The sequence below is a fragment of the Tyto alba genome, unplaced genomic scaffold (assembly GCF_018691265.1).
Source record: "Tyto alba isolate M040663 unplaced genomic scaffold, T.alba_DEE_v4.0 Super-Scaffold_33, whole genome shotgun sequence".
In the NCBI taxonomy this organism is placed as follows: Eukaryota; Metazoa; Chordata; class Aves; order Strigiformes; family Tytonidae; genus Tyto; species Tyto alba.
Genome location: NW_024881308.1, coordinates 6,128,964 through 6,155,249, shown reverse-complemented (window position 1 = coordinate 6,155,249; position 26,286 = coordinate 6,128,964). Strand labels below are relative to the sequence as shown.

General features: G+C 52.8%; 2 protein-coding genes across 3 annotated transcripts in view; both read right to left on the bottom strand.

Annotated features, from left to right (window-relative positions):
* The window catches only part of PLCG1 (phospholipase C gamma 1), a 50,649-nt gene extending 43,105 nt beyond the window's left edge, over nucleotides 1-7,544 (bottom strand). For both annotated transcript variants that reach the window (XM_042800786.1, XM_042800787.1), the window contains exon 1: nucleotides 7,281-7,544. In XM_042800786.1, the coding sequence (XP_042656720.1) occupies nucleotides 7,281-7,482 (202 nt within the window). In that variant the 5' untranslated portion in view covers nucleotides 7,483-7,544. The remainder of the gene's footprint in view (nucleotides 1-7,280) is intronic.
* Nucleotides 7,545-15,078: 7,534 nt separating this feature from the next.
* Nucleotides 15,079-26,286, bottom strand: part of TOP1 (DNA topoisomerase I) — a 68,718-nt gene continuing 57,510 nt past the window's right edge. Inside the window, exons 12-21 of the mRNA XM_033003580.2 lie at nucleotides 25,723-25,910; nucleotides 24,955-25,099; nucleotides 23,739-23,882; nucleotides 22,373-22,558; nucleotides 20,639-20,707; nucleotides 19,883-19,997; nucleotides 19,051-19,178; nucleotides 17,837-17,931; nucleotides 16,910-17,059; nucleotides 15,079-16,497 (exon numbers count right to left, since the gene is read on the bottom strand). Of these exons, the coding sequence (XP_032859471.2) occupies nucleotides 16,395-16,497; nucleotides 16,910-17,059; nucleotides 17,837-17,931; nucleotides 19,051-19,178; nucleotides 19,883-19,997; nucleotides 20,639-20,707; nucleotides 22,373-22,558; nucleotides 23,739-23,882; nucleotides 24,955-25,099; nucleotides 25,723-25,910 (1,323 nt within the window). The 3' untranslated portion in view covers nucleotides 15,079-16,394. The remainder of the gene's footprint in view (nucleotides 16,498-16,909; nucleotides 17,060-17,836; nucleotides 17,932-19,050; nucleotides 19,179-19,882; nucleotides 19,998-20,638; nucleotides 20,708-22,372; nucleotides 22,559-23,738; nucleotides 23,883-24,954; nucleotides 25,100-25,722; nucleotides 25,911-26,286) is intronic.

The window sequence follows — 26,286 nt, the reverse complement described above, 5'->3', positions numbered from 1 at the left end:
AAGTACTTCAAAATTTAAGCCCAGCTGATTTCTACTGCCCTTAAACCTCAGAACACACAAGAAAAGAAAGTAAGCCTTCTCCACTGACTTCAGACATTTCCTTTTACTGCAGAAAAAGGTTCAGCAGGTGGTTTAAATGCAGAGCTGCACAGGGTTTTTGTGATGGAAGCCCCACACTTCCTCACCACATTCTGCAAGCTCTTCCTGGACTCCCCGCACCCGTCCTTTATCGTGTGCTTTACATGAGGTCCCACCAACCCAGCCCCAGCCAGGCCACCCAGCTTTGAGGAGCAGTCACATACCTCTGAACCCAAACCACCAGCCCAGCTTTTGGTTGACATCCCATTAAGCAGAGATTATTGCTGTTGGTCCCTTCATCTAACGAACTGTGGCCCCCCAGTTGTGTGGTCCTGCTGTATTTCTACAGCCACGCAGGACTGGCAGTCGCTGTGCTCGAGGGCAGGTTGATCAGGAAGAAGTCTCACAGCTCCTTCCAGCCAGTTTCACGGCCTGGATGAGATGCTCAGCACAAACCGTTTGCAATGCCAACCCCAGCAGGATCCCACTTTGGCAGAGACAGGGAAGATGGACACATACAATCAAACATGCTCCACTTCCAGCAGCTTCAGAAGTTACCAGCTGGTGAGGACAGGACACGAGCAGAAGCTTGTAGCCAAAACTGTAAGGCAGTCTCAACTGAGCACTTGTACTCACAGAGCTCCTGCTCCATCCCAAGTGTGGGAAAGTCTTATATCCTGGCCAGACTGCCCATCACGGTGCAGCAGTGTCACTGGGGTCAATTCCCAAGGGACACCACGGTCCCAGCACTCTCTGGAGGGGAAGGTCCCAGCCAAAGAGCAGTGCCCAAGTTCCCAGGGTCACAAAAATTAAAACGAAGGCTGCACCCCTGGGGCAACTCGGTGGTCAAGCCTGCTCTACCACATGCAAGCCTGCAAGCCTTGGGGACGGAGACCTTCGCACTGCTCCGGGACTTTAGCATCAACTCCCCCCCCCCCCCCCCCCCCCCCCCCGCCCCGACTCCTGCCGAGGCTGCAGACAAGCCTCTTCTCCTCCATCTGCAAGATATGCAGAAGGTCACACGCCTGCTCACACAGGGACAAGCGATGGGCATCGTTAACAGCCTGCACGTCCCTTCGGGATGTTCGCAGTGCACACCACTGTGATTAGATAACGGAGCTGAGCAAACGCTTCGCTGATAAGAGTAACTACCCTGCTGTGCAGGCAAGGGAGCTAAAACAAAGAGCAGTAAAAAGATCACAGATTGGGTTGGGCGACTGCTGGCTCAGCTCAGAGATGGGGCATGTTAAAAGTCCTGTATGAAATCCCACGACAGAACTGCCCCTGGAGATGGGAGGTGATGGCACCGAGCACGTGAGGTGCTCCTCTGCAAAGCCAGATGTTCAGATCCAGCTTTTTCTGATGCTCCTCTCACCACACGTGGTGTCCAGCCAACACGGCTGCCTGCAGGCAGGGAGGAAGCCAAACCACATTGCTTCTGCCCTGAAAAACCTGAAACGCTCAGGCCCTCAGCGTAGGTGAGAAGTAATCAGCCCGACACTATGCAAAACCTCTCCAGCACGTTTTAATTAGTGGGATTAAAACCATAAACTGATACCTTCCACATGGCTGACAGGCAAACGAAGGAACCAGATGGATGGACAACATGGGTGCAGGTACCACGGGTCTCCCAGCCAGCTAACCTCTAGCTGCTCTCCAGGTTGCAGAGAAGCATTTGAGATAACAAGGGAGGAAGTAATTTGTGACATGTCTTACTACTGCCTGAGTAGGGGGTCTTCTAACCTGCTCCTCCTGGAAGATGCTACCAAGAAGAGAAAGATGACAAAGGGATGTAAAGCGAGAGAAAAGAGGCTGTTTCAGTTTGGAAGTGGAGGCAGGGTAGAGCTTGTTCGCTTTTCCCAGTTTAACACAAATATCCTAGCAGGAAGGGGACTGGTAACGACACAAAAAAGCCTTCACTCCCATCAAGTCCCGCAGCAGAGCTTCAGAGGGGGAAGCTTTAACCATTACAATGGTCACAAGCCATGCTCTCACCTTCCCGCACCAGCAATTTCAGCACCCTCCTGCTCAAGGCACCTCGGGAGCCAGCTCCCCTCCTCCCAGCCCCTGCCCACCGGAGGGGCCGCATCCTTCAGCCGTGGGGTGGTGGAGCTGGAAGGGGACCCACCGATGCAGGAGCCGTCCTGCACCCCAGGAGGCTCCAACTCTGAAGTTTGTTTATCCTTGAAAGCCATTTCTGGCTTGTTCACTTCTCAAGAGCTCCAAACCCCTCGGCTTACTCAGATGGCCTCAAAAAAATAAAATTATTTTTTAAAAAAGCTGTGCCTCAGTGGAGTAACAAAAGAGGCAGGTAGTTAGAAAGGATGAGGTGAGTACAAGCCACTCTTCAGAGTCACTTTGTATTAATATTTTACAGTTCCTGCCTTTTCTTTTACAGAGGCGACAGCTTTTCTCCACCTCCATGGGACTGAGCTCATTTCACTGAAAGCAAGAATGCAACCAGGGTTTTTTCGAGGTGGTTTTTTTTTCCCCCTCTCTCTCCCCTATAAAACAAACATCTGCTCCAAATTTTCAGCTTGCTCTCTGAGCAAACTCTCTGAATTTTCTGACGTGTTTCAAGGCAAACAGATCAATTAGAAGCTGGCCTATAACCCCCCAGCGTGTGAAGTTATGAATGCAAGACCCTTTTATATTAAGAGACGAATTACGTAACACAGGAAGTTTAAAAAAAAATGCATAAAAGACAACTGACTCGAGGGATTAGCTCTACTTTGCTTTGGGTGATTAACAAAAAGAATAGAGAATTATTAGAACTATTCCCATCGTAACAGCCAGGCCCTCTGCAGAGTTGATTAGCAAGAAAGCAATGCATTGGTAATTAGAGCTGGCTGAAACCCTTTTGGATAAAATCAAATATTAATTGAAATTACTTTTTCTTGCACAAACCAGGATTGCATTTTGCAGTTTCATTTTTGAAAAAGTACAGGCAAAGGAGGCGACCGCTGTTCAAAGCGAAAGGCTTCTGACACAGACAAGTTTGCCCCCTCCAGCCCATTCCTCAGCTGATTCTGCTCACTGAGAGCCACAACACTCTGGAGCGAGCTGAAGAGCTTAACAAAGAGCAGGAGATGGGTCCTTTCCAACAGAAGAGGTTCTTCAGCTGGGAGCCCAGCTGGCTGGAGCCCCTGCTCTGCCCGCTGCTGAGTCAGAGGGGAGGAGCGGGGGGCACACACGCTGACAATTAACGCGCAAGGTCACTCTATGCAACACTCATGAAGCGCTACCCAAGGGTCACAAAGCAAGGGGACGAAGAGGAGGGCTGTCACCCCAGCAAGGGCTCCCCCCTCCTCTCGGCACCAACGTACCGCGACCCCAACACCTCCCTGGGCTGCCTGAAGGTGGCCAACAATTCCTGTACATCTGCAGCGATGCCACCCAACCCACCAAACACAGGCTACTCCCCAGTCAGCACCCCTCCCGTCCCACCTCACCGCCGCTAACAGATGCTGTTCAACACTAAGGGCTTGTCCTTATGTGCTAAAAGCTCCTTCCAGAGGCCAGCTCAGCTCCTGCTCGCTTCAGTAAGTAACTTGAAAGAAAAGACGTCCCATCACCTCTGAGCAGAGGCAGCGTGGCCAGCGGAGCTGGCAGCCATGCACCCGTTTGGTCAGGCAGACAGCACACGGCTGCCGAGGGCCAAAGGCACGGACGGAGGATGGGGGCTTCCTTGGACCTTCCTCCAGGCGCGCTCCTGAGGCGCTTCCAGACACGGGCTGACCTCAAGCCTGCTCGGGCTCTGCTCCCCTGAAAGCCCCAGGTCAGCACGTGCCAGAAAGCCAAGCACCACCAAAACGCAGCTTTTCATGAAGGTGAAGGCAAACAACTACTGGCTGACTACTGCAACCACCCAGAGCTCAGAAGATATCAGAAGTACTGACAGACAAGCGCCCACAGATCCCAGGAGGGCAGCAGCTCCCTGACACCACCCGCAGTGATGTCAAAGCTCTGAAACGAGCCGCACCACGCCAAGGAACGATGACTGGCTGTGCCCCAAAGCCCTCTCCTCCCAGCACACAGCAGCTTCAGCCCATGTGCCCGAGCTCACCCAGAGATGAGCCACCTCTGTCCCCTCGTGCACTGCCTACCACGTGGCAGGAGGCTTCCCGAGCTGCAGCCACGGGGGCTGTGCTCTTCCCAACAGGGTCAGTTATGGAGCCAGGTCCCCCCAGCACTGCCCACCCTTCCTTGGGACAAATACATGTCTTGTTCCTGCAGAACCCACCAGGTGCAGAGAAAGAAGCATGGGTCCTTCATGCTGGGGTGTTCATGGAGACAGATGCCTCTCCAAGACACAGACATCTACGTAGACGCGCCCGGAGTCCAAGACCTCAGTATGTGAGATACTCACCTGTTCCAGAATGACTAAAAGCCCAGGCTCATTCCTACTTATACAACTAACTCACGTCTAGGGGAGTCTGGAGCTCCCTTCTGGTCTCCGTATCTCAAGAAACATAAGAACATTCATTACTGACCCATGAACACAGCAGTCTTTGACCTGCAGGCATTGTCTGGTGGAGATGCTGTTCCATGTGAAGAACACCTCACCTCCTGACGTCTGGCTGCTCTCCTCTGCTCATGGCCTCACTCGTATCGCAAGTTTGGGCCAAACCAGTACTGCCACAAAAAGCAAACCCCAATCCTCCTGCCAGCCCCAACCTCCTGCTCCCCACGCCAGCACGGCTTGTCTTCATGGGGAGAACTGGGTCAGTCCTTGCTCACGGTTAAAACTAACTCGCCCTGAAAGTGATTAACTTGGCTCCAGATCACTTCCCGCTCCAGTTCCCCTGTGGATGCTGTGCCAGTAAGGACTAGTCTTCGAGGAGGGGAATACCTCAGGGTATTTGCCACGTGAAGTGGAGCTGTCACACACCTGGGTTTTCCCAGGCATCCTTTTTCCGCCCAGAAAGCACATCCAGATAAAAATAGGGAAGTTGGCCAACAACCTAGTATTGCTGGCCATTGATCGCGTGGCTTTGCCTCGCCTGCCTAGATACACAGTCACTATTTGTGTACACAAGCCGATAGTTCCACCTGGAGCTCCCACGCTTCTGTCCAGGAAGTGTTAAAGGAAAGCTCTACTTCTCAGCCCCGCCAAGGGAGGATGGGTGCTGCTCAGGGTGCTGGGTGACACCAGAGATGGGGACCGAGGACAGCCTGAGATGCTCGGGTGCAGGGAGGAGGCCACGGGGAAAACATCTGGCATCAGAGAGATGGGGCTGAAGATACAGCGGCTCTTCAGGCTAACGTCCCCTCTGTGCAGCATGGCCCATCCTGCCGCTCGGGAGGGTCGCACGCACTGCAGGAACATCACACACGGCAAAGGAACCCCAAGTAATTTTCCACTGTGACATTTAAAGGAACACGAGGGAACCGGCTGTCCCATGTTCCTCAACTCTTGATTTTCTCTTATTAGAAACCAGTGTATTTTATTATTTTTTAAATTTGATCATCTCGGTCCCTGGGACGCACGCTCTCTGCTTTTACTGACCTGCTCCTGGCTGCCTGCACAGCACAAGAAGTCCTCGCAGCCACGACATTATCGTCATTGTTACCACCACAGTTTTGGTACAGAAGCTGAAGTTCTCTAAATTTCCCTGAAGTTATGGTCCCAGCCTCACAAGGACTGCGGCGCGTGCTGAGGTCTGCCCACAGGAACAGTCGGCCATGTAGACATGGGTGGGACCCCTGTCCCACCACGGGCCATGAACCCACGGGGTCTGTAGACGCTGCTGGAAACCAGTGCCTCGCCAGCAAACCAAACGGGTGCTTTGCCTTAGTTTAAAAACAACTTAAATCCAGGGCCAACAGTGTGCTGCACTCTCCTCCCTCTCCCACAGCCTCAGAGTTCCTAAAGGCCACTCTGGGAAAGGTACGGGGCAGCTTTATGTCCCAGTGATGCCAACGGAGCCCAAGGTTCCTTCCAAACCTGCCTGGAGGCGCTGCTGGGCAGAAGCTAAAGGACTCCAAGGGTCTTAAGACAAACCAAAGCTCCAAACTGGAAGCGCCAGCATTCTGTGGTCCTGCCAGAGAGACATGACCATCCTCTCCCGCCTCCTTTCTTCACCTGAGCCCTCTGGCAATGCCAACAGCACCCAACCTTTCCACCCTGGGCCAGCAGCACTTGCCAGGGGAGATGACAACCCCTCCGGGGCTCGCTGCGCCCCAGGGGCGCCCCTCGGCGCGGGGGAAGGCCAGCGCCAGGACTTACATCACATCGCCTTCGTGCGTGTCCCCTCTTCCTCACCTCCAGCATCGAACAGAGACACTGTCCTCGCGCTGGTGCGCGTGGGGGCGGGAAAGGTAATTTAAGAGAAACAGCAGTAACCTAGGAAACCAACGCCGAGGTTAAAAGTTTCCCAGTGCGGGGCCTCCCTGCCCTCTCCCCCCCCTTCCCACCCGTCTTCGTGGTTTCACACTCGCATTTCTTATGCGTCTTTTCCCCTGCCCTCCTCGCGCCAGAGGCCCACGTCCCACGTGGGAAGCTGTACCCCCCCGTGGCTGTACCCCCCCCCCCCCCGATGCAAAGCGGGTGCGCAGGACCCGGCCCTACACTGACCCTGCTCCACCTGACCTCATGCCGCCAACCTCGGGCAGATGTGCGAAGGGGAGAAGAGGAGAGAGGGAATTACACTGCAACATTTTGGGGTTGGTTTTCCACCTTTTTTGCCCTTTTCCCCTTTCACTTCATCTGTCGCGACCCCAAAAGGCTCAAACTAACCCTGCCTCCTTCCGAGGCTCCTTACGGCTTTCAGGTGCAGTTAGCCAAGGTACCACCCAGGAAAAGGCACCCAGCGTAGCCCCGGAGGAGTCTGATGCCGAAGAGGGATGCACAAAGTTGGGGGGCGGCCACGACGGCACCGGCCGGCGCATCCCCCCCCGGTCGCGGCCGGAGCCGGCCCCGGGCAGGAAACCCGGGGACCTTCCCCGCCACCCCGAGCTGCTGCGCGGGGAGGTGCCGGGCACCGAGACACTAGCGTTCATGGATTTTATTTTATTTTCATTTAATTTCCCCACTTTCTCCTCCCCACCGAGCCCCACGCCGCTTGCCGAGCCGGCGAACGGCGGCTCCCGGGACGGCTCCGCCCGGGGCCGCCCCGCACCCATCGCCCCGAGGGACCCGGAGCGCTTTTCCTCCCGAGTTTCCCGTGGGTTCCCCCCCCACCCCCCCCCCCGGCACTCACCGGCTCCCTCGATCTTCTCGGAGCCGCGGCTCCAGGTGACCTGCCGCGTCTCCAGCTTCACCTGGAAAGTTTTCCGTTCGGGTCGCTGCGACTTTTTGGAGTAAAAGAGGGTCATGACGGTGCCCACCTCCAGGCTGCGGCAGAGGTGCGCTGCCTCCGCCTCGCTGGGCGCCCCGGGGCCGCTGCCCGGCGCGGCCGCCATCAGCGCCACGAACAAAGGGGAGCGGGAGCGCCCGGAGCGCCGCCGCCGCGCCCCACGGCCGGGGGGAGAGGAGGAGGAGGAGGAGGAGGAGGAGGAGGAGGAGGAGGAGGAGGAGGAGGAGGAGGAGCGAGGAAGGAGGTGGGAGGAAGGGAAGGGAGAGGGAAAGGGGCGGGGCGGGGGCGGAGCGCGGCCCCTCGCGTGGGGCGGGCACGGGAGGGCGCCGGGTGGGGCCGGCGTGGGGTCTGCGGGGGGTGAAACACACCCACACACACCCCCCCCACACACAGCCCCTCACGCGCACCCCCCCCCTTCACGCACACACACGCCCACACCCGTGGGGTGACACACGTGCACAGACACACGGGTGCACATACACACACGCGGGGGGTGACACACACCCGTGGGGTCCACGGGGCGTGAGACACACACACGGGTGCACACATGCACACCCCCACACCCGTGGGGGTGACACACATGCACAGACACACGGGTGCACACACATCCCACCCCCCCCCCCACCCCCATAGGGTCCACGGGGGGTGAGACACACATACACCCCCCCCATGGGATGACACACATGCACAGACACACGGGTGCACACACACACACGGGGGGGGTGACACACACGCACACCCGTGGGGTCCATGGGGGGGGTGACACACATGCACACACCCTTGGGGTGACACACATGCACAGACACACGGGTGCACATACACACACGCGGGGGGTGAGACACACACACACACACACCCCCCTCCGTGGGGTGACACACAGACACACGGGTGCACACACAACCCCCCCACTCCCCCCACAGGGTCCATGGGAGGTGAGACACACACACGCACACACACAGGGGTGCACTCACACCCACCCCTGGGGTCCACAGGGGGTGACACACCCACACACATACACATGGGGGGTGACACACCCACCCCTGGGGTCCACACACACACACACTCACGGGTCACACCCCACTATGGGGTCTCGGGGTGCCGGTGTGCACCCCCGCAGCGTGGCGCGCGTGGTGGGGGGGCTGTCTGTAGAGTGTGTCGGGTGTCCTGGTGCTCCATACCCCACAGCACGCCTGGGGTACCGGGGGTACCCTGCACCCCGCGTACGTGGCCCACATAGTTCCGCGGTGTGTCACACGCCCCACAGCGCAGTTTGCGTGGGGCCCTGGGTGTGCAACGCCCCCCGTGGCGTGGCACGGGTGGGGTGCCAGGGGTGCCGCATCCCCCAGCGCTGCATCCCGTGGGCCACCACCCTGGTGCACAGCCGTGGGGCCGAGGGGCTCAGCTCCCCCCTCCCCAAACCTCCTGCCACTGCCCCCCCCACCCCTCGTGTCCACCGTGGGGGCCGTGCTGCGCTGGGACAGCCCGAGCGGGGTGGCTTCTCCTGGGGTCAGTCCCCTCCACCTGGCACCGTGGCACCGTGGCACCGTGGCACCGTGGCGGGTGGCTCCTCACCCCACCCAGGCCTGTGGCTGCTGCAGCTTCCTCCCCATAAATCACGGCTGGAGCTGCGCGGGCAGGGACGGTGGGACGGGGTTCACGGGGCGGCCGGTGTCATCCCGTCCCCAGGGGGATGTGTGGGGAGCCGGGGGTCACAGGACACTCTCCAGCCCCACTCAGGCCCTGGCCCCACACAAAAGCGGGGTTAGCGAGGGGATAAGCGGTTGAATTGGGAAGCCTTCCAGGGCGGTTTGCTCCATTCGCGTGGTTAAAGCCTGCAATTTCCCTCTCTGCGCTGCTGGCCTTCCTCCCTGTGCCCTCCTCCTCATCAGGGTGCCCCAGGGCAGGCAGGGTGGCCCCAGCCCGCTGCTGACACCGAGGTGGGGTGGCGGGGCCATCGCCCACCCCAGCGGGAGATGCTGGCCAGGAGCCGCCCTGCCCGAGGGCGAGCACGGCCCCGCTGCGGGAGAGCGTGGGAGAGGTTGGAGGAGATGTAGCCCTATATATAAATGCATAGATACACCTATATATGTGTGTGTATGCAACATGCACACACACACACACACAGGTGTGTGTGTGCAGGCCCATGGCAAGGCAGCACGGGGCTGAGCAGCCCTTATCGCACCCTCCAGCTCATGGGTGGGTCTGGAAGGGGCGCCGTTTGCTAGGTGAGGTGCCCATCACCGAGTACACCCCAAACGCCAGCAGCCCCCTCTGCCCTGCTGCTTCACCTGCCTTCACAGGGCCACGCACGGGCACATGCGCGCACACACACGTGCAGACACGTTAGGAGCTCTGTAAGGTTCATGAGATGTTTAGGATCCTACCCGATGCCCGGGCATCGAAAAGGCAAGGACAAGGGTAAGAACCTAAACCTGCCCGTACACAAACGACCAGTGGATGCCAGCGGGAGCGCGGGGCGGGCAGTGACAGGACCCCCTGCCCCACTCCCCCCGGGGTGAGCTGCTGCTGGGGAAGTGGCTCCTTGCTCGTTTGACGGCCTCGCTCGGGACGGGCAGGAAGCAGCCAGCTCCCAGTGGTCTTAAAATAGCTGAGCACTATGGGCACACCCTTGTTTTTGAGGGCAAAACCTGCGAAGGGAGCGTGGCCATCAAAGAAGCAAAAAAGGTAACTCCCTCACTCCCAAAGGCTGCCTGGCCGTGGTGATGGAGAGCACCCACCACAGCGTCTCCCCAGCCCCGGAGCCCTGGGTGGCTGGGGCCGGCGCGTGGAGGTGGTGCTTTGCGATGAGGTGCCTGCGATGGATATTTTTTCTTCTCCGAGTTTGACTAATCACTTTTTAGCCTTGCATCAACTTTCCGTGTCCGTGATGCTGCCACGCCAGGGAATTTCACAGTTTAATTTGACAACACGCAAAACTGCTTTTGTCTGTCAGCTGCCCCGCAGCCTCGTGCGGTGTCCCAGCTCCTGTACTGGCCAGGCAATCACCCCCCCTGCCCCTCCGGGCAGCAGAAACTTCCTTCCTATCCCCATTATCCTGTCCCGCTCTACCCTGCCGGGCTTTGGTCCGCAGTTGGTCAGACCTGTTTTGCTTTTGAAGAAATTCCCTGGATCATGTTCATTATACGGCTGTGGAGGGTGGGGGGGCTCTGCAGGTCTCCCCTTGCAAACACCTCTGGGAAAAGGGTTTTTTCCCCTCTGAGTGGCCCCAGCACACAGTCCTGAAGTGTGGGGTGCCGACCCCCCCCCCGTATCCTGTGGGATTCATGGAGCAGCTGCATCCTCTGCCCGGGAACAGGCAGTAGGCTAACGGCCAGGTGACCTCCGGCTTAGGGACAGCCCCCGGCCTTGCTCCAGGGCTGGGGAGCAAAATCCAGAGAAACAAAACACTGAGGCCACCCCACGGGTGAGTGTGTGGGGGGGTTCCCACAGCCCAGCATCCCTCTGGGAATGGGCGCATCCCTCTCCCACCCTGGGGACCGTGCGTTGAGAGAAGGTGCCTGATCCTCGTCTGAGTAAGCGGTACTCAGCGTCTTGTGGTCCCCAGGAGAGACGCACCGCTCTGGGTTACTTATTAATTTCTGCCTGTTCTGCGCTGCTTGGGGTGGCTAACTGAGAAATCAGTCCATGGGCTGAGAAAATCATTGGGGAAGAGCTTCCCCTGGTCCTGCAGCGAGCGGGGATCTGGAAAGCCCACAGAGAACGCAGTGCCGAGCTACCTCCTGCCCCGGTGCGGTGTTTGCAGACACAGAGCAGTGCAAAGCGGATTTTTGCCGGGGATGGAAAGCAGACCCGCCTGGGGCCACAGAGCTGCTGCAGCTGCTGGCACAGTGCCTGACCGAGGAGCTGGGGCGAAGCCGTGCCCGCAGGCAGGGCTGCCTCCCCCCCCCCCCGCCCCCCCAGCCTCCTCCAGCCCCTTCCAGGCATTACAAATCCCTCTGAATAACCAGCACCTGATGGGAAACCCGCTGCAGCTCCAGGTTGCCTGTCCCCGCTCCCTGATGTTCCTAGGGGAACACACACTTTTTTAATATCCTGAATTCACCTGGTTTCCATTTCCAACTCCTGAAGCCTGTAAGACTTCAGGGGGGACGGGGCTGCGCCCAGTGAGGTTTGCAGCCACCGGGCCCTGTCCGTGGGTTTGCGATGCACAAGATCCTGTTTCAACCTAAATTTTGTCCTCTCCGCCGGTCACGTCACCGCTGCCTCAGTTTCCCTCACTGCCAAACACAAGCCCTGCTGCGGGGCAGGCGAGCCGGACCGGGGCGGTGGCACTGGGGCAGGCGAGGACCAGGCGCTGCAGTGGTGGGATGCAAAACGGGAGGTGGCACGTTTTGTGGCTATTTCTGTTTGCACAGTGAGTCAACGAGGTCAGGGAATTCTCCGTTTAAATTGTGGGATGTGTGGTCCTGACCCTGCTGTGTCACAGGCAAAAATACAGATTGAATCCTCCTCAGCTCCCTGCCTGGGACAGAGCCGGTGGGGCAGCATCCCTGCTCCTCCGCCGTTCAGAGGGAGCCGAGTGCCTTTGCAAGGGCTGGTTTTGCACCGACATACTTCTCCCTTCTGCTGGCAGGACGAGGCACAGCACACTCCAGCCTGGGACATCAGCCCGGCCTCACACCTCCAGGCAGAGCAGCGCTTCAGAGCCACGACCCCCAGCCTGGCCAGGAGCCCCCCACCATGCCCAGGGAGAAGGTGGATCTGCTGGCAGCGATGCTGGGGGGGCGGGAATCCCCCTCTGTGGGAGCACATCCCTCCCTGCCGTGTTCAGTGGGGCAGGGGGAGAAGCACATTTCCCTGCTCAGCAGCGTAGGATATGGGAATTTAATTCACCCAGGTCTGAACGTGGGGAGGGAGGACTGTATAAATAGAAAGGATATTTTTACAGGCTGCATTGTTCCAGGCACGGGCAGGTCGAGAGCACAATGAGCCCCTTTCCCTCTCTGCTGGCATTTTCTCTGCTGCACCTTGGAAAGGCCCCAGAGAGTAAACGGTAACTCCTGCCAAGATGTGAGTTTTTGCAGCCACAACAAAGCGTCTGAAAACATCGCAGCGGGCAGCAGGAAGCCTTGCTCAGGTCTGGCTGCCGAGAGGCTCCTGCGGCTGGCTGAGCCCGGCCCCGCAGCCACCCTCGTGGGGTTTGGGAGCCCAGCAAGTGCTGCCCCAGCATCGGGGTGCTTGAGGGGTGCTCATGGAGGAGGCAGGGCCCGTGTCTGCTCCAGGCTCCCCAAGGACACGGGGCTCTGGGCTGCTCTCCAGTGCCAGGGACGGCTGCACCCCCCAGCCTCCTGCCCTCCCCAGCCAGGAGGAGGAGAGGGTGTTGCTCTCACTCCATCCTCTTCTGTCCGGAGGGCTGCAGGTTAATAAAATACAGCAGAGAAACCACGCCAGGAAGAGCAGCTCAGGTCTCACCACATCCTGCTGCTCTTGCTCTCCGCTGCACTGGGCAGGGCATTTCCCAGGACCAGGCGAGAAGACGGCCCGAGGGAGGCAAAGCAAAGGGACACGGGGGTGCACTCGCAGGGAAACCCTCCGTGAGCTCTGGTCAGGTCGGGGTGAAGCAGGAAGGATCAGAGCAAGGCAGACAGGCCACATCCCTCCCAGGTGGGACAGACAGGGGACACCCCTCTGCCAGCAGCGGGGACTGCCAGCTCCTGGGGTCCACCCTCTCTCCAGGAGGAGCCGAGGATCCCAAGCTTGTATGGCACAGGGGAGAGCAGCCCCTGCCCTCACCCCCGCTCCCTCCAGCTCCTCGTGCTTGGGCACCCAGCAGCCGTCCTGCCGCCCCACAGCACCCTCGGCCCCCAGCACCCCAGAGCACCCTCCGCACGCAGCTCCAGCCCCGGCCCCAGCTCCTCTCCTCCACCCCCACCCCAACCCTCCTGCCACAGCTCCAGCACCGGGCTGCAGATAACCTGCTTTTGGCCAGAGCTTCCAGGCTCCCGAGCACACACTGCAACCTGGGCACAAGGATCAAATGCTGCACTGGAAAGAAGTAGAGAGGCTGGAGAGGGTCCGGAGAAGGACCATAGAGATGATCAAAGGACAGGGAAGCCTGTCATGTGAGGAAAGGCTGAGAGATTTGGGTTTGTTCAGCCTTAAGAAGAGAAGGCTGAGGGGAGGGAGACCTTATCACTGTGTTCCAGCATTTAAAGGGTGGCTACAGAGCAGATGGAACTCTCTTTTTACAAGGAGTCATATGGAAAAGATGAGAGGTGATGGGTACAAGTTACTCCTGGAGAGATGCCAACTGGTGGACACAAGAGGAAAATTTTTCACAATGAGAACAATCAGCTGCTGGAATAACCTCCCCAGGGGAGTGGTGGATTCCCCAACATTGGACACTTGAGATTCAGCTGGACAAGGTGCTGGGCCATGTTGGCTAGACCAGGCTTTAGCCAAGAAAGGCTGGACCAGATGATCCTTAAGGTCCCTTCCAACCTGGTATTCCATGATTCTATGATCAATGCAGAGAACGTTGTCATCAGCTACAAGGAATAAAGGAGAACTCACACAGCACTCCTGCTGCCTTTCCTAGTGCTTCCAGATGCACCTGGCTGGAGCGTGTCCTGGCTCTCCACGAAAGCGGCCTCGTGGAAGGAAGAGGAGCTGAAAACTGCCTTACCACAGGGGCCACCCAAACGAGCACCGTCGCACCCCTTCTCCCTGCCAGGCCAGCCTGGCTGGGCCCCGCGCTCCTGCTGCCTCCGGCCACTTCCCGTTTCACTAAAAGCAATGACCCCCACTTCCACGGATGCTCGAAGGGCCCCCAAATACAGATGCTAAGCCATGTTCCTTAGGTTCCCACCAACTCACCAAGTGCAGTCAGAGTCCCAGAAGGGATCTCTACGAGGCATCTGCAGCCACGCCTGGGGGCGAGGGCGGGCTGCGAGGCTTGCTGTGCAGGCTGCCCATGGACAGGGCTCCAGCAGGGACCAAGCAGCTTCTTATTAAAAGGGAGTAAAATCTTCCCGGCAATTCCTGCTGGGGTTGGGAAGAGGAGCTGGGCAGCTCTGCACCCAGAGAGCTTGGCGGGTCGGGCTGCTGGTATTTGAGTGCATTATTCAAGGCAGATTTCCCCTGGGGGTGCACGAAGCAACCCGGACAAGCAGCCTTGCCATGGGGGGAGCGCGCAGGAGGGAACGGGGAACCAGGTGGAGCCACGGACCAGCCCAAGGCCCAGCACCAGGGTGAGCTGAGGAGCAGGCAGCAGGATCGCGGGCTGGCAGACAGCCTGGTCAGCTTTGTGCCCCTGCCAGGGCTCCAGAACACCCCCCCCCCGCCCCCATGCTGTAAAGACCAACTTCTCCACCCACTGAGGGTTTGGCTCCGTGACCACACCGACCCGACACAACGAGCTGCGGGCGACAGTTACTCAAACCATCAGGACAACAGGGGCAGCTGTGGACAGCGTTACCCCTTCCAAAAGCCGGCCGTGGCCGGGCGCTTCACCCCAGAGCCCCGAATCTGCGTGCCCTCAGCTCACCCCCCCCCCCCCCCAGGGAAGACACAGCCCCTGGGCCAGTGCCAACCCACCCGGCCCTTCCCAAGGCCCCAGCGAGCCCCGTGCGGCCCCGGCGCCCTGCTGCCCAGGCACTGCCGGCTGCAGGGGGGCTGCGGGAACAGCTCCCCCAGCCGAGGGGCCCAGGGCCCGAGGTGAAAGAACACGCAGACACCAACACTCAGTTAAGTTGTAGGAATTTATTTTAAATAACCTACAGTTGATTAAAAGGGAATTCATGATAAAAATAGAAGATACTTGTTGAGGAAAGGCTGCAGGAAATGGTCTTCGCACACACACTACGCTAACAATGCCTCTAAGACTAATGATTATAGCAAAAAAAGGTTTCACATTAAAATTCTGCTTTTTAATTTTTTAAAATTTTTTTACACAATTACAAAAGAAAAAATAAAAGCCCTAAAATCTTGATTATTTTCCTTTTTTGGACCAATGCTCATTTCCCTCGAAATTTATTGACCTGTGAAACTTCTTTTTACACAATAAAATCTTTCAAGTAAAAGAGGGGAGTGGGGCTTAGAAAAAAAGGGGGGAAAAAGGTAAAACAGTCTGACAAACCTAAAAAGTAGATATTCTTGAAGTGAACAGAGCATGTTCAGAACAAAGGGTAATGGGAATGTCATTTGTTGCCAATTTCACTTGTCCTCAAATTCCACACACATCTCCCCATCACACGGCCCCCTCCCCCCGCCCGCTCCCCAAATCTACACGATCTTTAAGATCAAGAAGAAAAAAACCTGTTTAAATATTTTAAAATAATTAAAAGAAATAAAAATTCACATTTAAAAAAGGAACACTCAAGTCAGGAGGCCGATTTCCCATCACGCTTTGCTCTGAACAAATGTGGTGGATATTTGTAATTCATGTTCCAATGCCACGACTGTTTCAAGTGACAAATTGAAAAAGATTTGGGTATTTCCATGACTATAGTGACAGCTGTAACAGGTGCGTTGGGTTTCTTAAATTTTGTTTATTTGTTAAATTCTGAAATGGGGTGGGAGGGGGAGGGGAAGGGCAGGGGTTAAGGAGTCCATTTTCTATTAAAATATAGAAGTTATTGCAAAACCCTAACTGTAAAAACGCACCAATATAATTGGATTTTGTATACAGTAGCTAAAGATTCCCACGCTCTCAGTGTGATGGTGAATTTGCCTGGCGGAAGGTTGACAAATCCCCCATCCACTTGCCCTGCCTCAAGAGAAAAACCACACAAACCAGACAGCTAGAATTTGGAACTCTGAAACATTTTTAAATAAGTTGTCCATAGGACAACTGGCTCAGCTCCTTTAGGATATTTCCAGGTTATGCTTTCTGCAAGATGTTGGCTGTTTTATCTGATGCTCACTTGCCCCTTTCCTCCCCCTTCCCCAGCATCCAAGGACAAGTAAGGCTCACAGTTTATCAATCTCCCTAAAAACCAGGCTACTCCCCTTTTTTTTTTTTTTTTTCCTCATAAAATTCAGCTCATTAAAAACAGGTTAAAACTCATAGTCTTCCTCTGCCATGTCGATAGCCCAGGCAAATTTCTCTCGTTGGGTTTTGTTATAAATCTTCTCTATAGGAATTCCCCACTTCTTACACCTGCAGAAGAGGAGATGCTGTTAGAGTCAGCACAGCACAGGCACTGAACCCCTGGCTGTGCAGCAGAACTGCCCTGCTCTGCCCTGGCACCAGCCTAAGCTCTGCCCTGTTACAAGACACCCCACCTGGCCGAGCCCCGCCTGCCTCCCCATGTCAGACCCCGCGGGTTCTCTGAGCCACCACCTCCCAGCACAGTGCTGGCCTTGGCTGGCATGGCACGTCACGCTTGCCTCAGGAGACTCTTTTATAACTTCCTGAAACCATTTGAAGATATAAGGGAAGGCCACAGAGACAGACATCTCTGGCAGCAGAGGGGCACTGCTCTCAGCCACGGCCCTTATCTGCTAACAGCGGGGACAAGACACAAGTGATGGGGTGGTTCCTTCCAGCACACCCCGGGGAAGATGCTTACCAAGCAACAGAGATCCTGGGATCCAGATAGTTGAGTTTGGAGGTGCCCAAAGCAATCTGCTTGTTCTCCTCCCTATCTGTAGCCTGAACCTCCAGCTTCATCAGTTGCTCCTCAATCCTCTGCACTGCTTTCTTCTTGCTCTCCACTGTCCTGAGGTGGGAAAGAATCAAAGCATTTAATTCCTAATGCCCCGATAGGCTGGAGATGGCAGCACTGTGGGAACCCAAAGGGACTCTGCTCAAGGTAAGCAATGGCACCAGCCACAAAGGGCAGCTGTGTCAGCACAGACGGTGGCACAAAACACTCAGCGCATGCAATTAAGAACTGACATTTTCAGAGGCAGAGCAGAAATCTGAAGCAGCAGTTTTGTTTTAAAGGATTGGAAGCAACAGCCTGAACCATACTGATGCTACACCCACTTTAAAACCAGCCCATCTATCCCTCTGTAGTAGTCACGCTGTGATTCTGCTTTCAGAGCTCTCAACTCAGCACCCCTGTGGCTATTCTGCAGAGCCCACACAGAGTCCGAATACATCATCTGCACCGTGGGCTTCCAGCTGAACAGAGCAGAACCCAGAAAAGTGCATGTGCGATTGTGCAACTCCTGGCTCCCCATTAAGATGGCAATGCTGCACACTGGATCCATTGCTCTGCTTGGTCCTGGGCAGCAGGGTGGTTGAGCACTGGCTGGTGTTCAGCTCGGAGGGCTAAGAGACACCGTGGAGACTGATCAGGAACTGCAGCGTCAGACCACCCTACAGTCCTCAACTTGAAGGCCACTTCTTCATGCACAGAATAAGGAGGGGACAGGAAAGTCTGAGGAAGTCTTCCCAGATCACAGGCTGGGGAAACAGAATACAGGGTGAAGGACCCATCTGGAGCCGAGAGTACTGGGAGCATTGCACAGCCTAGTAACACCAGCCTTACTTTTTAGACTTCTCATCCCTCCGGACCTTGGCATCAGCTTTGGCGCTTTTCAGTTCTCTCCTGGCATCAGCTAACTGCTCCTTCTTGGCATCGATCTAGGAGAGGCAAAACCAGACAGCAGCACTGTAAACAAGCTGCTGACAACTGTGGCAGTCACCCCTGGGCAGCACTGACCCAGGGAGTGACCATGTTCAGAATCTACCAGTGGTCAGACCCACTTCTGCACAACAGTTAGGCCATTGGCCATTCAGTTTGCTGCAAAGCCTAGTGTGGTGAAATACTCCCCTCAGAAAACTGGGCCCCACTCATTTCCAAAGACAAAGTGGTGCTGGGAGGTCTCTCACAGCTACAACCAAGCAGGGTGAAGGAATTGGCTTGGCCTGGGCCTGGCCAAGAGCCCCTCCAGGCAGCTTGTCCGCTTCCACTGTATCCCGCCAGTACCAGCTCTCTGATGGTCACATGGAAGGATGATCCCTGTTCCCTCAGCAGGAATCAGTTCTTGCCTCAAATTCCTACAGGCTGAAAGCTGTTAAGGCTTCAGGCAGTTCTTCTCCAGTAAGTTTAGGATTCGGGGAGATTTAGCATTTTGCAGCTCCCGTTCAACCATTCCCCTTAAACATCCCCCAAGCTCTAAGATCTAGGGTGAAGGCAGCCATGTTAGGTGTTACAGAAGCAGGGGACACTGCAGTGCCAAACCAGAAGTCCTTATTGTGAAGGTTATTCTAAAGCCAGACCAGGAACAGACCTAACCCCTTTGGACCTCATGGCCTTCACCAGAAACAATCTGCAAAGGAAGAGGTCAAGTCAGAGGGGCATAATGTACCATGTACACAGCCTGCACTGACAGTGGCCTGGGATTCATGCAACTGGAGTGGATGCCCACTCTGGGTTCTTTAGGGGACATAAATCAGAGCTAGAGACTGCTGCTTGGAAGTTTCAATGGCAGCAGATCGCATAGCTATGGGATGAAGGATGGATAAAAAGGGTCCGGTCTTGGTCTTTACAAGTAAAACACGACTCAGACTGAAAGGTGTCGCTTTCAGCTCGCTACTGCTCTCCGAGCAGGGCCATCTCTGATGCAGCACTAACCAACTCCTGACAGGGAAAAAGCAGGCTCTGCTTCTGCTTCACCCCAAGTGAAAGGAAATGTGACTCCCGAGGTGCAGCGCTTGAAGCCCTGCCCCAACCCAGGAGCTGGGCAAGGGTGAGGGTACCTTGCTCTGCAGGTTCATCATGGATTTCTCGAAGGTCTTCGGCGGGGCCCTCTGGTGGTTACACAAAATGGCAACCGCTCTGTTGGCACGGTTATAGGAAAGGATCTTTGCTGGGATGTTGTCGTCCGCTGCAAAGAACAAGAAAGTGGTGAACAAGTGGGTTCTCCAGGGCTGTGCAGCTCCAGCCAGCGTCCCACCGACTCCGCAAGCTGACAGTCACTGCGGAACTGACCTTTCCCTCTGACAGGCCAGTCTCAACGCTGCGCTCTAATTACAGTCATAAGAGCCTGACCACTTCCATCCTGGGCTCTAACTCTTTCTGGGATGGTTTTTTCGGCAGCAACAAAGACACCATTTGCCACTCAAGAGAGGGGAAGCACATCCATGCTCAGAGCAGAGGACAGCAGGACCACACTGCTCAGACACTTGAGCTTCACAGATTCAGTGTGCCCACTACAGTGTAAGCTACCAGTGGTCAGAGAGGTTGTGAATGAGCAGCCAAGAAACATGGGGCCTTGCTTGCCACCTGCAGCACTCTATAATTAACAGAAAGCAAGTAAGAGATTTGGTAGAGGACAGGCATAAATGAGCAGGCACACCTTGGTGTGCCTACAAGTCAGCTCTGCCCTGCCCCAGCTCTGCGCTGCTCAACTACCCCAAAAGATTCTCTGGCAGCAGATTTTTGGTCAGACCTCAGCTGTCTGACATTTGCACCAGGATAACTACAACAAGGAAGTGGTATACACACATAGGGCTTGTGGCTAAGCCAAGGAAGCCAGGTTTGTGCTGCAGGGTAAGATCTGTTCCACTCAGTTTCAAGGGCAAGACTTACGATTAGTGAGCTCCTTGAGCTGCTGCTGTAGCGTGATGGAGGCATTGTAAGTACGGAATACCTTGGCTGTCAGTCCCTCCATAAGGTCTTGAAGGTGTTTGTTTAAGATACTGGTCTAAGGGAGCAGAAAGGAGATGACAGTTAGCACTAGAATTGACCACAGCATTTGTGAAGTTTCTGGACACATGGCTGATGAAGATATGCAGCTCACGGCTGAAGCTGAGTATGCTCAGACCTGACCACAACAGAATGGCCACAACATTACTGAAACCACAGGAAAAGTGAACAAAGAACCAACAAGTATTAGATTAGTATCAAGTAGCGTAAGTGGCCAAAAAAGTTTTCTTTAGTGTAGAGATTTTGATTCCCAACCAGTAGAAAAGTGCCTGTCCCATCCCAGGGAAGGTGCCCAGACCACACCACCGTGCTCCCACAGAGCCAGATGTGCACATGGGGATGGCATCTGAAAAATCTGTCACCTCACACAATCATCATCTCTGAAAAAAACTCCCCAAGTCAGAGCCATCCAGGCTCACCAGGACCACAGCCCATCACTTCAGGAACCTGTGGGCACAGTGGACAATACAGACACCATATTGAGACAGACTCTCGCTGCTTTTAGGCCGCTCAGAACAGCTCTGGAAGAAAATTGCCACTGAAACCATTTCTGGAACAGAACAGTTGTTATTGCCTGGTGCAAACTGAGCTTGTTTGTGGTGCTCTACCACCATCCCTCACTGTTAACTACGTGCTTACATTGAGGCGGTCAAAGAGGTCATCCTCAGGCTGCTTGTTCTCCATGAACAGCTGAAGATTCTTAAACACCTGCAGGAAAAGGAAACCGGCAGCTTCAGGCACAGAGATCAGACAGTGCTGGGCAGCAGTAATACATACGGAAGCAACACTGCTCGGGAGCCACTTAAACTGTTTTCAGGCAACAGCAACAATGCTGGATGTTACTTCCCAGCGGGCAAAGACCCATCTCTCAATAAAACACTTCTGTTTGAAGGTTCTTCCCCAGCAACAGCAGTCCTGAGCATTCAATGTCCTTTATCCTCATCCTTCACAGCAAGATTAGAAGAGACTTGATTCTGCTCTGGCTTAGCTGCCTATCAGAGAAAGAGACCCCAAAACTACCACCTTTCCCCTACTCTCCATCATTACTCCAGCCAAAGACAACCCTGGGTCATTTCCCATGGAGTGAAGCTACTAAAACCCAACCCTTCTCGTTGCTGAATTAAATGTTTCATACAGTTCCATCCAAAAAAGCTGCACTGGGGTAGGAAAAATAATCAAAGCATCTTTGATTAGAGAGAGACCACAAATCCCAGCTCTGCATGCTCCAAATCCCCAGTTCCCAGCTTCTCAACAACACACCTTCTTCTGTAGACACCTAATACACAAAGATTTCTAGTTCCACAATAATCAATTCCCCATTGTAAGCACTGAAGAAGAGAAACCAAGAGATAGCAAAACCAATACATTTAAAAAGGCAAAATGTTTTCTTCTTTAAACAAAGAAGTAAGAATTCCAGCACATGGTCATTTCTATAGCAGCCATAATTTGTTTTGTTTGGGTCTTTTGTTTGTTTTGTGTTTTTTTTTGTTTTGTTTCCCCCCCCCCCCCCCCCCTCCAGTTGTTCTGCTCCCCAAGAGGCCAACATATACTGCTCATTGTTATTACAATTACCACAGTATTATACATGCAGTATCTAACATGCTATGCTGACTGCAGAGCTGTGGGTCAGATGCAAAGCTGTTACACCCACAAAAACAAAAGTATTTCTGGAGAGTGCCCACCAGGTTCACACTCCTGGATGGGGATTTATTCTGAATATGTCAAGATCACAGCAGATTTGAAACTGGCAGATGACAAAGAAATAAAGGAATTAACGTTACCTAAGAAAGAAGTCTTGGTTGGTAGATACCCAGGTTCATAGACCAGAAGTATTAGTGCACCTACTTTGTATACTCTCCAACACCCAAGATCAAGACTTACCTCAGTGAGGGCTCAGCTCCATCATGAACAAAACCACTGTGACAGAGGAGGTAATATCATGAAAGCCCAAGCCCAACTGCTACTCTAACGGTGCCATGCAGCACTGTATTTCAGAACCTTGTATGCTATTACTTGTCATGCAGGCCTAGAACTCTACCACCTACACGTGACAAAATCAACGCTGCTGAACAGAATAAGACCCACAAAACTCATCTAACATAGCTGTTACAGTTATGTTATGCCAACTCTTGACACTGAGACCACAGGGAAGAGCAGTAAAATATTTAAATATCTCAGTCTGCTGGGTTATGTCACACTACCAGCAGGCTTATCTTCCACAGCACTGCCAATAAAAAGGGAAGAACATTAACCAACTTATTTTCTGGCTAGGTATCTGACCAGTGACAAACCACCCTGTTATTGTCATCAAAGTTGTGTTGACCACATTTTCCTGCAATTCAGTCTGAGTATGTGTTTGTGGAGGTGCCTTACCCTCTTCTCAACAGGGACTTTGTTGTAGTATCGGATGGAGTCTTTTCCGAGGAAGTCGAACTCAACCACGTATTCCTGGCCATCCAGTTCTGGATGCAGCTTGATATGTTCTACTCTCAGAGAGCAGCAGCCCACGGTGTCAGCTGTCTCTCCTTCTTCTTTTTCATTACCAGCTCTCAGGGCAAGCTACATTTATAACAAGACAAGAAAGGTAAGCATTTCAAACCATCTCAGGACTACATAGATTCTGGAAACTTTCAGACACTGGCCTAGAATGAACAGTGTCCATAGGAGAAGAGAAAGAGAGAAAATACATTTGAGTGGATAAAACTGACACAAAACTCTAATAAAAACAACCTTAAGGTCTCTTTCAATCTGTTCCAAATAACCCTACAGTAAAGACACAAATCTACCAATCTACCAGAATATCTATTTTTTTTTTTTTAAGAGAAGTTTAAAGCAAGATGTTTTACCAACTTTTGCTCATCAACTCAAACTGCAAGACAGTTCTGATTAATGGAAATCCATTTCAAAAAGTTTGGCATTAAAAAAAAAAGTAATAATAAAAAAATTGAACTGACTTCCATGTGAACTCAACCTGATACAAAATCATAAAGTTCAGTAGTCCCTCTTCTATGATCCCACCTCTTCACTGCATGCTAAACAAATAGACTTTAAATAGCATAAGACACTTTGGGTTATAGAAATTATCTAAAGGCTGCATCAAAAAAATGTGCTTTAACAGTACCGGCTAAACCAATTTCTAATTTCTGAAGAAAAACCGCCAGTGTTCATATGAAACCACCATTATTCAAATCAAATTTTTGTTTTATACCAAACAATTTAGGACAAAACTTGTTAATTTAGTCGGTAAAGACAGCATACACTACCAGGGCAACAGCTCTCTGGGAACTGGTTTTAAATAGCTTTAAATGCATCAATACAACTGCAGTTTTCCTTACGCTGTGGTGAAAAGATTAGCATAATTATGAAACCTCACAACTGTGACCTCAAACTAAAGAGGTGACAAACCAGCAGAAACTCTCAGCAGGAAAACCGAAACAGTTTGGAGACAAAAGGCCTACACAAACTTCCCAGTAATCCAACTGGGCGATCCTGGAACCAGGCTGTGAATTTTGCCTGAACTGAAACAACGCTGCCTGAAATAGTCATGGTCAGTACAATAGTTTATTGCTCTGGATGCCAGGTAATGGGAAGGAAAAGGAGATGGGAGCCTGCCCACCAGGAAGTCTCAGGATACCTTAGTAACTGGGCCCAGCTCTGCCTCAGGAGCAGACACACAGCGTTCCTGAGTACTCCCAGCAGGATGGGAAAGGTGAGGTGTGTGCTGGGGAACGAGCCTTACCTTATCGATGAAGTACAGCGCCACAGCCCTCTGCCGTACTTTCATCTCTTTGGATTTCCAGTCTTCTCGGTACTGATTTCGGATTTTATCTACACACTTCTTCAACCTTCGAGCTGTCTCATACTTCTGCCAGTCCTTCTCACCCTGCAGAGAAAGTTGGACTACAGTCAGCGCTAGAAAGCAGGCAAAGGACCAGTTCCAATCTGCATCTCAAGGCTTTGCAAGCCTGTGTGTGGCAAACAGTCTCACTGTACAGAAGCACTGAGATTTTGCTGCTGAAGAGCTCAGCTTCAAACAATGCTGCCATGCAGCTGTAGGTAATTCAGATTTCCATGATATTAAACACTTCCATGGAAGCAACTATAAAGACACAAAAGGCATTATGTCTTCCATGCTTCTCAACAGATAAATGGTTTCCTCTGCTTTATTCAGATGACACTTATGTTCCTTCAGCTGTGTAATTGAACACCCATAAAATGTAAAAGCAACATCAACAGTTCACCATCATTACTATATATTCAAGCCATGGCAAAAAGGGCATGAATTCACAAGGAACAGAGTTTTCCCTATACTTGTAGGACAAACCACTTGTTTCCAAACCAGGGAAAAAAATATCTTAAAAAAAGACTTCATGAGAACAACTTAAATTCCACCCCTAAAACTGAAGGCTACTTATCTTTCAACAGGTTTATCACTGCTTTTATGGAATTGATCTGTTGATTGGTTATCTGCTCCCACACCAGAGTTTGTTTTCCTTCAGTCATGAGCTCCTTAGCAGCCTTCTCAGGCAGTAGTCTGGCCACATTTTTAGTTCTACAATTGACTAATTAGCAACCCATGGTTAGAACTTCACTATGTGATCAAGCAGGGGAAGTTAGGGCCAAAAGCAGGTAAAATATCCACCAGAGCAAGTCCATTATTGGACAAATTGCTTCTTTTTAGATTTACCCAGGGTAAAGGATTCCTACTAGGAATGATACAATGATGCTTTTCAACAGACATTTTCCAGATTTCCTCTGCTCACCTGTGCAGTAATTGTATTCTTTCTTTTCAAGGGGGAACAGAAGCACAGAACCTTTACTATGTTTTTCAATCAGCGTAGAATGAAATAGCAAGACAGCTTTACTTCCTATCTCTCTCCTAACCAACAAGCTACATTTGCTTCTTGGAGATATGACCAGTAAGATTTTTTTTTTTTTTTAAACTAGATCTTTACCTTAATTCTTGAGCTAGGGTTCAACATAATGTATTTGATAGAGCCTTGGATGTTCTCGGTCCATGACACCAGCCAGGTAACCTTGTTATCGTGCCGGACCTCCTTCCATTTGTGTCCTGGTGGAGGGGGAGGGATCTTGGAATCCCTGTAGAGAATTACACAACAGCAAATAAAAACTATTTAAAGAGACTTCCGCAGCATCAAAATAGAGAAAGTAACAAATACCATCACACAAAGAAAGCACAGGGAAAGAAGCTGAGGCAACATAACTACATATTTTCACAAGCAGGAAATCAAGTGAATCAAAGTAAACAAAGATCAAAAATGTAACTGCTATCAATATGTATCTGCTGAAGAATCATACTACAGGTGGGAAGACACATTGCTAGGATCAGCTCTGATTTGTGGACACCGCAATAGTGTAGACACTTAGCAGGACAAGATGGAAGAGAAGCCCACCAAACCTTAGCCTTTGACACCAAGGAAGACAAAGTAGGGCAACCTACCTAGAAGAAAATTACTGGCAATACTAGCGGGACTGTTTAAGCAGATGTAGGCCATAGGCATGAAGAAGAAAATATGTTGACAAAGTTCTACATGAAACCCATGATAGACTTGTGCAGTCTTTGCTCATATGACTCAAGTTTCTTATTCATTTAAGTAGCACACGTATTTCTATATGCTTGAATATCAACCTATATAGAATTTTAAAAAAGAGGCTATCCTATCTAGAAAGCAAAGCCAAGGTGTGAAGCATCCAGTGCTCACTTGCTGCAGTTAATGATGATGTCTTCTGGCATGATGCGTCTCTTCAACATGCCCATTTTGGGATGGTTCCCACGACCTCGGAAGAGACCTGGGGGTTCAATCTTAAAGTTGGCAATCCTCTCCTTGTGGTTGTCCATCACGCAGTATCCATATTCCTTCAATAGCCGCTCATTCTCCTCTTTGATTTTCTGGAAAAAGCCAAAAGCAAAGATGATATGGGATACCCAGCACCATACACACCTCTGAATTCCAAGACTTAAGAAAATGTGCACCACACTAATGCTGAAGACCCAAAACAAAATCAGATCCCCGTCATGCCGAGTGCTGTACCAACACACCGAGCAGCAGGCTGTCCAGGAAAGCATTCATAAAATGCAAGCAGCACAAATTGGAAAAAAGGAAAGAATGTGCAAAAACCCTCTTAAAACTTGTGAAGACAGCTACAATTTTGCCACAGATCACAGCTACAAGAGCAGCCACAGCACAGTACTGCTGCTTTGTAGTCTATATTCAGCATTTGACATCCACTGGACTTTACATCTTGTTTACGCATAAAAACCAAAC